A 12,553-nucleotide genomic window follows, 5' to 3' on the forward strand; every position below is an offset into this window, starting at 1 on the left:
CGATCATGACGCTGAAACAGTTGCACGAAATGCACATTAGTGTCACCAGTTTGAGTAGCTATCTTTACCAGGTCACCACCTACATCATATTCCCCAACCCTATCAAGACTGTTCCCTGCTCCACCCACAATCACTGCCTGATCCCCTTTCGTGAAATTCCTACATAACTCGCCTATGCTGTCAGTCACCTGAGCCAGCCCTGCACTAGGCTTCACCATGCTTGTGATTTGTACTCAATCCCCAACACTTCCTGCAACTGATGGCCCACACCTCTACTGTGCGACCTACCTAGCAGTAGAACGTTCTTCTTTCTGTTAGACTTTGCAACTGACTTAGGCCTACTAACTGCTGAGGACTGTTGCATGTTTCCTTCACCTACAGGTACAAAAGGCTCCTCTCCACTCAACTCTTGACAGTTGGTCAAATCTATTGCATATACCAAAGTACAACTATCTAAATACCTCCTCCTCCTAGCTGCCTTCTTGCCAACTGCCAGTCCCATTCCTCAGCACTCTTCACCCTCATCAATCTATCTGGTTTCTCCTTTGCGTATTGTAACTGCACCTGAAGGGCACAGATCTTATGCTCCTGCTCCTCTATCAACTTATTTCTACTACTGATTCTGCATTCCTAGGAGAGGATCTCGCTAGAATGCCCACTGACTTCCTCATTGCATTCCCCCCTCCCAGTGAAAATATATTGAACAAATCCCACGCCGTAACCCACTTCTCACAAGTGTGGGATTGAACAAATCCCACACTTCTCACTCATGGTAAAATTTTACAGTTACTTAAAAAGCTGAACGTCTACGTACCGAAGTTCAATTACACTAGTAGAACTATTTATATGGCTAACAACAGTGGTCTCGAAATTCTCTCTCTACTAAGAGAAGCAACAACTTTTATTAATGCTACTAAAGGACAACTAATACCAAGACCAACAAAACTTCACACAATTTACTAGCTAAAACCAAAAAAAATCAAGCGTCTACTGGAACACTCAACGAAGTTAAAACAATGAATGAAAATTTTACTGAAATACTTCACTAGAGACAATAAGAAACGTCAGCTGAAAACTACCGGACGAAATTTACTAAACGACTTCAGCGCACAGAAAAGTAAAAAAAAAAAAAAAAACGCAGTGAGCAAACGTTTCCGAATGTTTATTAAACCGTTATTTCGCTACGAACAGCACGAGACACCGTTGAAAACTACTAAATTTAATATCTTTATAACAGTGGACAAACAACCTTCTCAGAACTTGAGAATCGCTGCCGCTGCAACTGCACGCCGCGAAATATAAACACACTACTGAGGCGTGAGACTTGGATGAACGACGTAAGCGCACTCACCAATAACAGGACGCTCGAATCAATAACATAGAAAGAAGTTACTTCTACAGTAAATATTAACACAAATAAACTTTAAAATAAGTAACTGAAGACAAGAACTTTATAAAATATTGATGAGCAATTTCAACAAGCAGTCCAGCACACGTCACGCCACACCAAAGACATCACGCCTTAAAATTAATGTCATTTGGCATAGTCAAAAATAATAAGGAAACAGCAAACATGCATTGTTAGACTATGAGTCCTTCTTGTACATCTCGTGTGTGTAACATTCACCGAACTGTGTATGCAAACATAAGTCAACCTTCAATCACCTACCAAGTTAGTACTAACTAGTTACGTATAAGTTGTATCAAAGCCACCTGCGACGCTGCAATCGGATAGTAAAATTTTTGAACGTTTCTCATATCACAGCAAATTCTAAAAACAGTCTTACACCTGTGTTAAATAGTTGCATCTGCTGAGACTTACCGACAGGAGACATTAAAAATTAATGACTATTAATGAGATTACGTTGCTGGCTGCTTTTGATTAAAATCTCGATAATGTGGGCCCAGAAATGCCCAATGGACGCTTTCGTGTTTTAGTTCAACGCGTTCATCTCTTAAAGCGCAAAATATCTCTCTTTCCTCTAAATTTTCCAGGAACAAAACTTCTATATGCAATATATTCAAGTTGTCCGTGATGCTTCGTAACGAATGCTGCTCCTTCTTAAGATGTTTTGTTACCACCAATGAACCATTCTATATTATTATGTCTTTGAACTTCATGTTTGTTTCTTCCTGTCCGACCCACATATTTCATCTCATCTTGGCATTTATAAGCGCTCCTTTTCTTCGTCCAGTTTTTATTTGTGCATAATAATCTCCTTACTGATTTGTTATAAATTTGTACGATGGCTTCAGAACAGTAATATATATTTTGTCGAGCAAATAAATGTAGATGTTTCGAAATGTTGGGATGACACTTTCCTTATTCTTCCAGTAGTCAAGAGTGTGAAGAACCTATCGTTCGACCTCTGTCATGAACATCAATTATGAATTTTTCTTTTGGTCATTAATAAACTATTATCATTATAATTTCTAGATTCTGTTACGACGGGAGATAATTTTTCGTGAAGTAGTTATAATCCGGCGTAACCTTACTTTCGCCGTTTAGATGTGGCACAGAAGACAGCTCTCACAAGACTCGCAATTTCTGGTGCTGACGTTTAAATGAAAACAGTCACTCTTGACGGGTGGGACTCAGTACAAGAATCCCATACCTGGGGCGTTGCAGTAGACTCACTCCCACAAGTAGTAGACTGATACGGGAAAGTCGCTCGTGAAAAAGAATCTGTGTGTGTGTGTGTGTGTTTCAGTTGCAAGACGTGCGGTACGCTTTTGAGTGTGCTGTGTGTGTTCCAGGGAGACAGGGACTACATCGGCTTCGCGACTCTGCCGGAGCAGGTGCACCGCAAGTCGGTGAAGCGCGGCTTCGAGTTCACCCTGATGGTGGTGGGCGAGTCGGGTCTCGGCAAGTCCACGCTCGTCAACAGCCTCTTCTTGTCCGACCTGTACAAGGACCGGCGCGTGCCCGATGCCAACGGTAAGTGCTAATTGTCCTTTGTCCTTGCCCCTCAAGTGCACAGCGTAAAGCACTCCACAGCCGAGTCGACGAACCTCATTCAGTTCACTACCGGGCACGAGGAAATCATAGTTGTCAGAGAAGCAGTGAAGTTGCGAAAACGCGGCCTAGGGTTTAAAGCGAGCATCCAACTATACTAGCAAGCTGTGTTGACCATTGCCTAAGTGTCAGATTCTTTTTCCTATGTACGGTTAATTCGCCTTGGTCTCAAGTTTGATAGCAAAGTTGGTGGCCGAGCATGGTTAAAGTTAAGGACAGGAGGGGCAGCACAACTCCATTTACATGCAATTCGACTGCAGAGGCAAACAGATACGCCGTGTTTCAGGATCCCACCGACACACTTTGACGAATGACAGATCGCACGAACAGTGTCATTTTTCATGAAAGAACATATAGTTTTAAATGCATCCTTAAGGTTATGAGAATGGCCAACTAAAATTGCAAGGAAATTACCGTTTATTATTATTATTTAGCATACTCTAATGATAATTTACATCATTGGTTCAAACTATCCGCCCTGTGCCTTAATACATGTCCACACCTTCGTATCAGTGCCCTTCAAACACTGAAGAGCACGACTGCGTTCTATCGGATTTAATGGAAAGCATAATGGAAATGAGCGTTTGGCGTCATTGGCAGCGCAGATCCGGCCGCCTTGCTGCACGTCTTATTACATTCGACGCCACATTGGGCGACCTGCGCGCCGGATGAGGATGAAATTATGAAGAAGACAGCACAACACCCATTCCCTGAGCGGAGAAAATCCCCGACCCAGCCGGGAATCGAACCCGGGCCCTTAGGACGGCAATCCGTCGCGCTGACCAATCAGCTATCGGAGCGGACATAGAAAGCATAACTGACTCAAGATTATCAGCTCGGCTCTAGTGGCAATTAGAATAAAGTAAACCGTACTCTGGACACTTCCTCAAAGAAAATACTAAAGGGGCATAAAGGCAGTCGAACGTACTGGTCACGCAACAAGCGTCCTCGTCCAATCCATTGTTGACCAATATCGACACTTAGCTGTGCTTGCGCATCAACACCAAGTGTGGTGCGGCTCCATCACGCTGGAACCAATGCCTCTGCGCACAGCAAGCGGTAGGTAGATCAGCATTCCGGAAATGTGGTGTACAGCAACTGCAAGCCGCACCAGTTTGACTAGATGGCAGTATTACAGACCATAGAAGATGGTCAGCACAGTTAATGCCCACATGTTTACAGAGAACATGTTTTCGTTGGTGATTTCACGGCAACTGCATGCTGGTTCTCTGATCCAAATATGGCTGTTGCTGCTGTTAAAATACTAATCACTTGTAAAGGTGCCATGATTTGTAAATAAAACGTGTGTGGAAGGCAGTATCATTAACTCTTTTGTGAATGAGGAAAAAAAAACCTGCATACGATGTGGGTAATCAGCTGATCTAAATCCTGCACCCTTTGAAGACTGTGCGCTTATAGGTTATATTCCTGCAATACTCTCCAAACAGATACGTGACCTGTTCCCATAGCACAGGCTCCCTGAAGTTTCTTTGCTAACTGTGCGGACCACTTCACCTGCAAACTCTGGTGTTCCCACATCAAGTATACCATCATCAACGTGCCGAGGACGCAAACTCCGTTTCTCGTAAACGTCCATGAATTGCAGCAAATGTAATGTAGTGTGGCCATCTTCTGTTAGGGAAGCCAAGCTAAAGTTTTCCGGGCACAAAAACGTGCAGTGAGAGTTATATGTGGTGTGAACTGAAGAACATCCTGCAGAAGCCTGTTTAGGGAACTAGGGATACTAACTACTGCTTCCCAATATATTTATTCCTTAATGAAATTTGTCATTAAAAATATATCACTTTTTCAAACCAACAGCTCAATTCATGGAATCAATACTACAAAAATGGTTCAAATGGCTCTGAGCACTATGGGACTCAACTGCTGTGGTCATAAGTCCCCTAGAACTTAGAACTACTTAAACCTAACTAACCTAAGGACAGCACACAACACCCAGCCATCACGAGGCAGAGAAAATCAATACTACAAATAAGAATAATCTTCACAAGGATTTAAAGTCACTTAATCTTGTACAAAAAGGTGTGCATTATTCAGGAACACACATTTTCAATAACTTGCCAGCAGCCATAAAAAGCTTAACAACCAATGAAATTCAGTTTAAGAGAAGCCTAAATGATTTATTGGTGGCCAACTCCTTCTACTCCATTGATGAATTTCTTAGTAAAACCAACTGATTTGTATATATGTACAACATAACTTCTGCACAATTTCAGTGCAGTAATGTGTTCATTGAAAATGTGTGTGTGTGTGTGTGTGTGTGTGTGTGTGTGTGTGTGTGTGTGTGTGTGTGTGTGTGTGGGTATAATCTAACTTCTGCACCATTTCAGTGCAGTAATGTGTTCATTGTAAATAAGTATTACAGTAGTTGTATTACCTTATAAATAAATAAAAAACTTTTTTATTTTAAATTCAGTGCATTAGTATTTGTAAAATGACTCTTTGTGTTCATTAAAAAATGACGGTCATTCCACTTGGGACCTGTGGAATGGTACATTAGCTTATTTGTTTTAGTTGTAAATATTTGTCATGTATTGTTTTTCTGACATGTTCCACATCCTGGAGGACCTCCTCACTACGGATCAATTGGAATGAAAGTAAATCTAATCTAATCTAAAACCGATTTTCGTTCATGCGGAGAGCTGCTTTCATTTCCCCACGCATCGCCTTAACACACAAACACGTCAGTTAGCCCGTCAAATCCATACTCCATGTTTCATTGAATACTAACAGCAAGAAAACCTGCTTGCAGGGTTAGGAAGACGCCATGCCACCGAACTTACAGTATTCCAACAACACGAGCTGAGTAACAGGACTGGTACGACTCCACAGAATAAAACCACCTCACTAGGAGATGCAGATCGCTCAGTGGCAGTGCACATCATGACCATGCGCGTACTCGGCGGACCAAAACATGTACTTTCCTTAACGAACAATGATCGCCTTGTTTTGATTTATCACCTCTCGAAGTTCGTCGGGGAGATTCTGAAATACCGTGTACAACGCTTCATACAGACCCGTAAAAATACTTACAAAGGAGACTCACATCTGAAAAACTAGAAAGTGCTGTTGCTATAGATAATTATTGGCTAATGGACCGACAACTACAACTGGTCACTAAGAAAAAATTTACACAAGAAATCACGAAGCATGTACGAAAATAGAATCTTGCATGAGAAACTGGGGACGAGAGACTGAAATTCTGCCTAGAGATGGTACAAGGCAGAACACGGCGAAGATTACCTTAGGCGCGATATAGAGGCGTTTCTGGTCCGGGTATGGTCGTAGTTGTGAGCTTCAATCGTAATTCCGGTGTATTTAATTACACGACCAGAGACCAACAAGATTATAAACTGTTTTGTTCGACAGAACTCGCAATCTTGCTTTAACTTCTTAGGACTTAGGCACTCCCGTAAAGCGGTGCAACATGTCACCTAAGCTGTAGGCGAATATGGCCGGGGGATGATTGTATTAACCGCTTCGACGCGTTTTGCCTGCTGATCAAACCAGCAGAATGAGACCGACCGCTAGCTAACTTTGGGTGCCATTTAAAGCTTCGGCACTCGAAGAAAGCAACGGAGCCGAACATGGGAGAAGTCCTACATTTTGCAGCCAATCTGAGTTCCTATTCACACATTTGCAGGCAAGGCTGCTCAGGCCCTTTAGGTCGGCAAACACTAATGTCGCCTAGGAATTGCCCTTGATGTAGAATTCACGAGGCAGCGTTCTAATTTTCCCAGGGGCGCAATTTTTACGGATAACGCTAAAAAACGGACTAATTCGTCCGTTATTAAGCATCTTAATATACCCAGGCGCCTTTTTTCTTGTGTCAATCAAAATATTCGCCAGTTATATGACCTTATTGTTAGAAGACATGGAGAGAACCTAAAAAGAAAATCTAGGAAGGATAGATCGAGCAGATGAGACTGAGGGGGAGAGAAGCAAACAGGTTGATGGAACAGATAAAGATTTCCAGTCTACCTCTTCAGCAGATTATAAGCGGAACTGGTAACGCTCAGGAGGGCGACATTGGGTTCATAGGATCATGGCGCTCAGTAATCAGAACGACTATTGGTGGTGGTCGTGGTGAAGAAGACCTACATATTATTACTACGTAATAAGGGAGTCGGGGACTTCAACTTGCCAGGTATAGATTGGGAGTGTTGTGCCATCAAAACCGGCGCCAGAGGCAGGAAATCGTGTGGCATTGTTCTGGATGTCTTGTCCGAAAATTACCTTAAGCAGACCGTTAGAGAACTAACTCGTGAGGATAACGTCTTAGACCTCCTGGCAACAAACAGACCTGAACTTATCGAATCAGTTAACGTAGAGGAAGGTAACAGTGGTCATAAGGCTGTGACAGCATCTATGACGACGGGTCCTACAAGGAATGTTAAGAAAGTTAGGAAGATATATTTGCTCAGCAAGGTTGACAGGATACACATTTCAGAATATCTCAGCAGTCAGCATCAAGTATTCGGTTATGAGGACGGAGATGTGGAGAAAAAATGGAAAAAAATTCAAAGGCATCGTACAATATGCCCTAGACAAGTATATTCCGAGTAATGTTTTAAGGGATGGGAAAGATCCACCATGGTTTAATAGCCGTACTAGAAAAGCGCTACGTAAACAAAACGCACTTCATATCAGATTCAAGAGAAGTAAAAACCTAGCTGACAAACAAAAGCTGAATAAAGCGAAAATGAGCGTAAGGAAAGCAATAAGAGAAGCAATCAATGATTTTGAAAGTAAGACGTTGTCAACCGACCTTAGTAAAAACCCTAAGAGATTTTGGTCATACATAAAATCAGGAAGTGGGTCAAAATAATCTATTCATTCTCTCAGCGATCACACCGGCACCGAAACGGAGAGAAGGCCGAAAACTTAATTCGGCCTTCCGAAGTTGTTTCACCGCTGAAGATCGTAACACTATCCCTCCTTTCAATCTTCGTGCGAACGTCGAAATGGCAGATATTGAGATAACCGATCGCGGAATTGAAAAGCAGCTACAATCGCTTAGTAGTGGAAAGGCTTCAGGATCAGATGAGATAACTATAAGATTATATAAACATTATCCGGAAGAACTTGTCCGCCTTTTAGCAGTAATTTATCGTAGATCGCTTGAGCAACGAAAGGTACCTAACAACCGGAAAAAAGCGCAGATCATTCCCGTTTTTACGGAAGGCCGTAAGACAGATCCACACAATTATAGACCTATATCTGTTGTAAAATTATGGGGCATGTTTTATGCTCAAGAAATATGACGTTCTTGGAAAATGAACATCTCCTCTATAAAAATCAACATGAATTCCGCAGAGATCCCGCGAAACTCAGCTCGCTCTGTTCCTCCATGAGATCCACACAGCAATGGACAACGGCGCTCATGCTGCTGCCGTATTCCTTGATTTCAGTAAGGCATTTGACACCGTCCCGCTCTGCCGTTAAATGAAAAAAATACGAGCTTACGGAGTATCGGAGCAGACCTGCGACTTGATTCAAGACTTTTTGCAGATAGAACTCAACACGTCTCTCTTAACGGAACTACATCGGCAGATGTAAAGGTAATATCCGGAGTACTACAGGGAGGTGTGATAGGACAGTTGCTGTTCACTATATATATAAATGACGTAGTAGAAAGCGTCGGATGCTCTTTAAGGATATTCGCAGATGATGCAGTTGTTTATACCAAAGTAGCAACGCCAGAAGATAGTACGAATTTGCAGAACGACCTGCAGAGAATTGATGAATGGTGCAGGCACTGTCAGTTGACCCTGAACGTAAATAAACGTAACAAACTACGCATAGATAGGAAAAGAAATCCACTACTGTACAGCTACACTATTGATGACAGCCACCTGGAGACAGCCAGCTGGAGACAGCCAGCTGGAGACAGCGTCTGCCGTAAAATATCCAGGCGTAACTATCCAGAGCGACCTTAAGTGGAATGACCATATAAAACATAGTGGGAAAAGCAGACACCAGACTCAGATTCATCGGAAGAATCTTAAGGAAATGTAACTCATCCACGAAAGAAGTGGCTTATAAGGCGCTTGCTCGCCCGATTTTTGAGTATTGTTCATCTATCGGCACGTTTAGTCACGGGATCGTTTAGATGGCGAGAGAGCATTACGGAGATGCTAAACAAACTCCACTGGCAACCGTTACAAGAGAGGCGTTGTGCATCACGGACAGATTTGCTGTTGAAGTTTCGGGACAGCACTTTTCAGGAGGAGTCAGACAACATATTTCTTCCCCTCATATACGTCTCGCGTATTGACCACGAGGAGAAAATGCGAGAAATTAGAGCCAATGTATAGAGGCTTACCGACAATCATTCTTCCCACGCACTATTCGCGAGTGGAACAGGGTTGGAGGGATCAGATAGTGGTACCGAAAGTACCCTGCGCTACTCACCATTAGGTGGCTTGCGGAGTATGAGATATAGTATATCTCGTCTGAAAACAAATAGCCCTGAATGGTGATATTCTCAACGTAAGACACTGACACGAAATAAAATGTCGTATCGTTATGATACATTGGTGTATTGTCCTCACAGCAGTCTTACGTACTAATGTTGGTAAATCTTTAAGTTCAATGAATCTCTGGGGCCAAGCTCTGACTCCGGCTGCGTAAAAATACCGGCCGGCCAATCAGACTCGTAGGCAGTGAGGTCATGTGAACTTACTGTCCTCTGGTGGCGTTTATGAGCGCCTCCTCCCCCCCTCCCCCCATTCTGAAACGGCGAGCGACATTAGAGCGAGCTGGTGGGAGGCTTAAAAACTGTCCCCTCCTGCTTAGCTATGAGGGGCAGTCCACTCAACTGAATTGTCGCTGCCGCAGTTCTAGGTTCTAGGCGCTTCAGTCCGGAACCGCGCGACTGCTACGGTCGCAGGTTCGAATCCTGCCTCGGACATGGATGTGTGTGATGTCCTTAGGTTAGTTAGGTTTAAGTAGTTCTACGTTCTAGCGGACTGATGACCTCAGATGTTAAGTCCCATAGTTCTCAGAGCCATTCGAACCATTTGGTCAGTCTGTATATCGAAGAAGCAATAGCAGAAATAGTGGAAATGTTAGAGAGTGGGATTAAAATGCAAGGTGGAAGGGTTTCAATGTTAAGATTTACTGATGCCATTGTTATCCTCAGTGAAAGTGCAGAAGAATTACAGTATCTGTTGAATGGCATGAACAGTATAATGAGTACAGAATGTGGATTGAGAGTAAATCGGAGAAGGAAAACAATTTTTTTCACTTCAGTACAGTGGTCAAGTGACAGTGGCAGTAAATTACAGAAAGCTAGTTTTGGCGAAGCTCAGTCACCATTATCAAATGTAACAAGTATGAAATAAGTGTGCTATTAATTATGAGAACCTGTAATATAAGTAACATGTAAACACAACACCTTTGTCATAGGAAACAATGCCTTGAATGTATCATGTTAAATTAAGCCTATACACAATAGGCCTCAACGTCAGCGGGTCACAGGACAAAGCAAGATAATGACGGCTACCCTGACTGCAAGTTGTCTGTCTGAAAATGCAGCTGCGACTGCCTATAAGACATGCCCTTACGGTGCCAGCACCCGCAGCCGGAAGCGCTCACCATTCTGAGAGGGAAGACATTACACTGTAACAGTTGTATTTAACGTCAACACATCTCTTACAAGCGAGCATGTATTAAAAACAGAGCACAATCGTGACGATAATAACTGTCCTGTTTCCCCGAAAATAGGCGCGGTCCATTTTCGTTTACTTATATGGGGGAAACTGGTGTATATAATTTTTTTTTTAACGTCCGACTGCAGGATACAGTTCTCGTCTCTCTCTACCATGCCACCTGTTATTTTGCGACACCCAACGATGTGGAAAAAAAAAAACAAAAAAAAAAATCTACAGCACTGCCGCCGGTTACAGATGATCAAACTGCAGAGGTCAGAGCTTTATAGTCATAGATCTGACAGATGTATTAACTATCCCACATATCCTATAGAAGCCCACCATTCATAAAATCGCAAAAAAATCCCACTATATTGCTGCTAAAAAATCAATCACTGCAGAACGTGTTCATTATTTCGAAACTGTTATCAGAGTAAAGAAAAAGCGAGAATGACAATTCTGAAGGGAAAAACCATCTATGTTGAGCGATTTCTTTCAGTTTGATGGACAAAATTACATGGTTTGAGAGCGTCCCTGGAGTTCACATCAGTGTCTGTAAATAAATTGTCATGCACATGTGTGGCCGGCCAGTGTGGCCTATCGGTTCTAGGCGCTTCAGTCTGGAACCGCGCGACCGCTACGGTCGCAGGTTCGAATCCTGTCTCGGGCATGTGTGTGTGTGATATCCTTAGGTTCGTTAGGTTTAAGTAGTTCTCAGTTCTAGGGAACTGATGACCTCAGATGTTAAGTCCCATAGTGCTCAGAGCCATTTGAACCATTTGCACATGTGTATTACAAACATTTCAGACATGTGAAATAACATTACAGAATACAGCCTTTCACGCCATTTGTTCACATGTGGGGAAAAAGCACAATCATGTTACGTTCGCCAACGAGCTGTATTTCAAGAGGAAGTTCTTGTTTTGTGCACTATGGCAGGTCCCGTTTTACCAGAGTGATCCTATATCGCACTGGCGTTAACAAAACGTAAAAAACTAGTCATGAGCGTGTCGTATAACAGAACGTCACCTAGTAGAGAACCTTATAACATTCCACCGATACATCGAAAACAAATACCATATCCACGCTGACATCTGACATTTTTGCTCCATAACTCGCCTCTAGCGACCTACGTGTAAAGTTTCTGCCACCCAGCAGACCATCATTCACAATAGCAGCAGATTCTTGTGTTGTAATTCTGTAATCAATTTGGTCAACAGAGAACAGCCTATTTCACGCAATTTACTCGCATGTTGAAAAAAAAAAAAACACTACCTTTACTATGTTCCACAACTAGCTATATTTCAAGTGATGGCTACTTTATAATTACAGGTTATAAAGTATGAAACAAGACACGACTTGTGGTAATACATTTTTTAAACACACAATCGTTATGATAATAATAAAAACCGTCATGACTCCATGAGAATATATACAGTCGATTTCGATTAGTTTTATGAGCGAAATCTTTATAGTTTGTGAGCATTCGACATGTCCAAATTACAAATTGTCAAGCTCGAAGACAGTACTATGAAATACCGATAGAGACCAACAGCTATACAGTCATTTATTACATTAGAGAGCATCCTTCCTCATTGTTATTTTTTACCATCCAGAATCGGTTAAAATATGAAACATCTGCATCCAAACTTTAACCAGTTGTACTACTTCTTGTAAAATAACCTCCTATAAAATTTTAGCGTATCTTTCTCTTCTTATATAACAAAAAACAAATACTGTCTGCATGTTGACATCAAGCACATTACAGGAACACATATCGTACCACTGGAGCAGGTGACCAGTGGTCGAAGTCACTTGCAAAGACCTGTGTGAAGTTTTGTTTTCCTATACTGGAGGCAGACCA

The 12,553-nt window shown here is 42.3% G+C and overlaps 1 protein-coding gene across 4 annotated transcripts in view; it reads left to right on the forward strand.

The window, feature by feature from the left end:
* Window positions 1-12,553, forward strand: part of LOC126195906 (septin-2) — a 318,131-nt gene that overhangs the window by 238,126 nt on the left and 67,452 nt on the right. For 3 of the 4 annotated variants that reach the window (XM_049934526.1, XM_049934525.1, XM_049934524.1), the window contains exon 2: window positions 2,758-2,938. In XM_049934526.1, the coding sequence (XP_049790483.1) occupies window positions 2,758-2,938 (181 nt within the window). The remainder of the gene's footprint in view (window positions 1-2,757; window positions 2,939-12,553) is intronic. The other variant, XM_049934527.1, reaches the window with a different exon arrangement.

Source organism: Schistocerca nitens, chromosome 1, assembly GCF_023898315.1.
Source record: "Schistocerca nitens isolate TAMUIC-IGC-003100 chromosome 1, iqSchNite1.1, whole genome shotgun sequence".
Classification (NCBI taxonomy): domain Eukaryota; kingdom Metazoa; phylum Arthropoda; class Insecta; order Orthoptera; family Acrididae; genus Schistocerca; species Schistocerca nitens.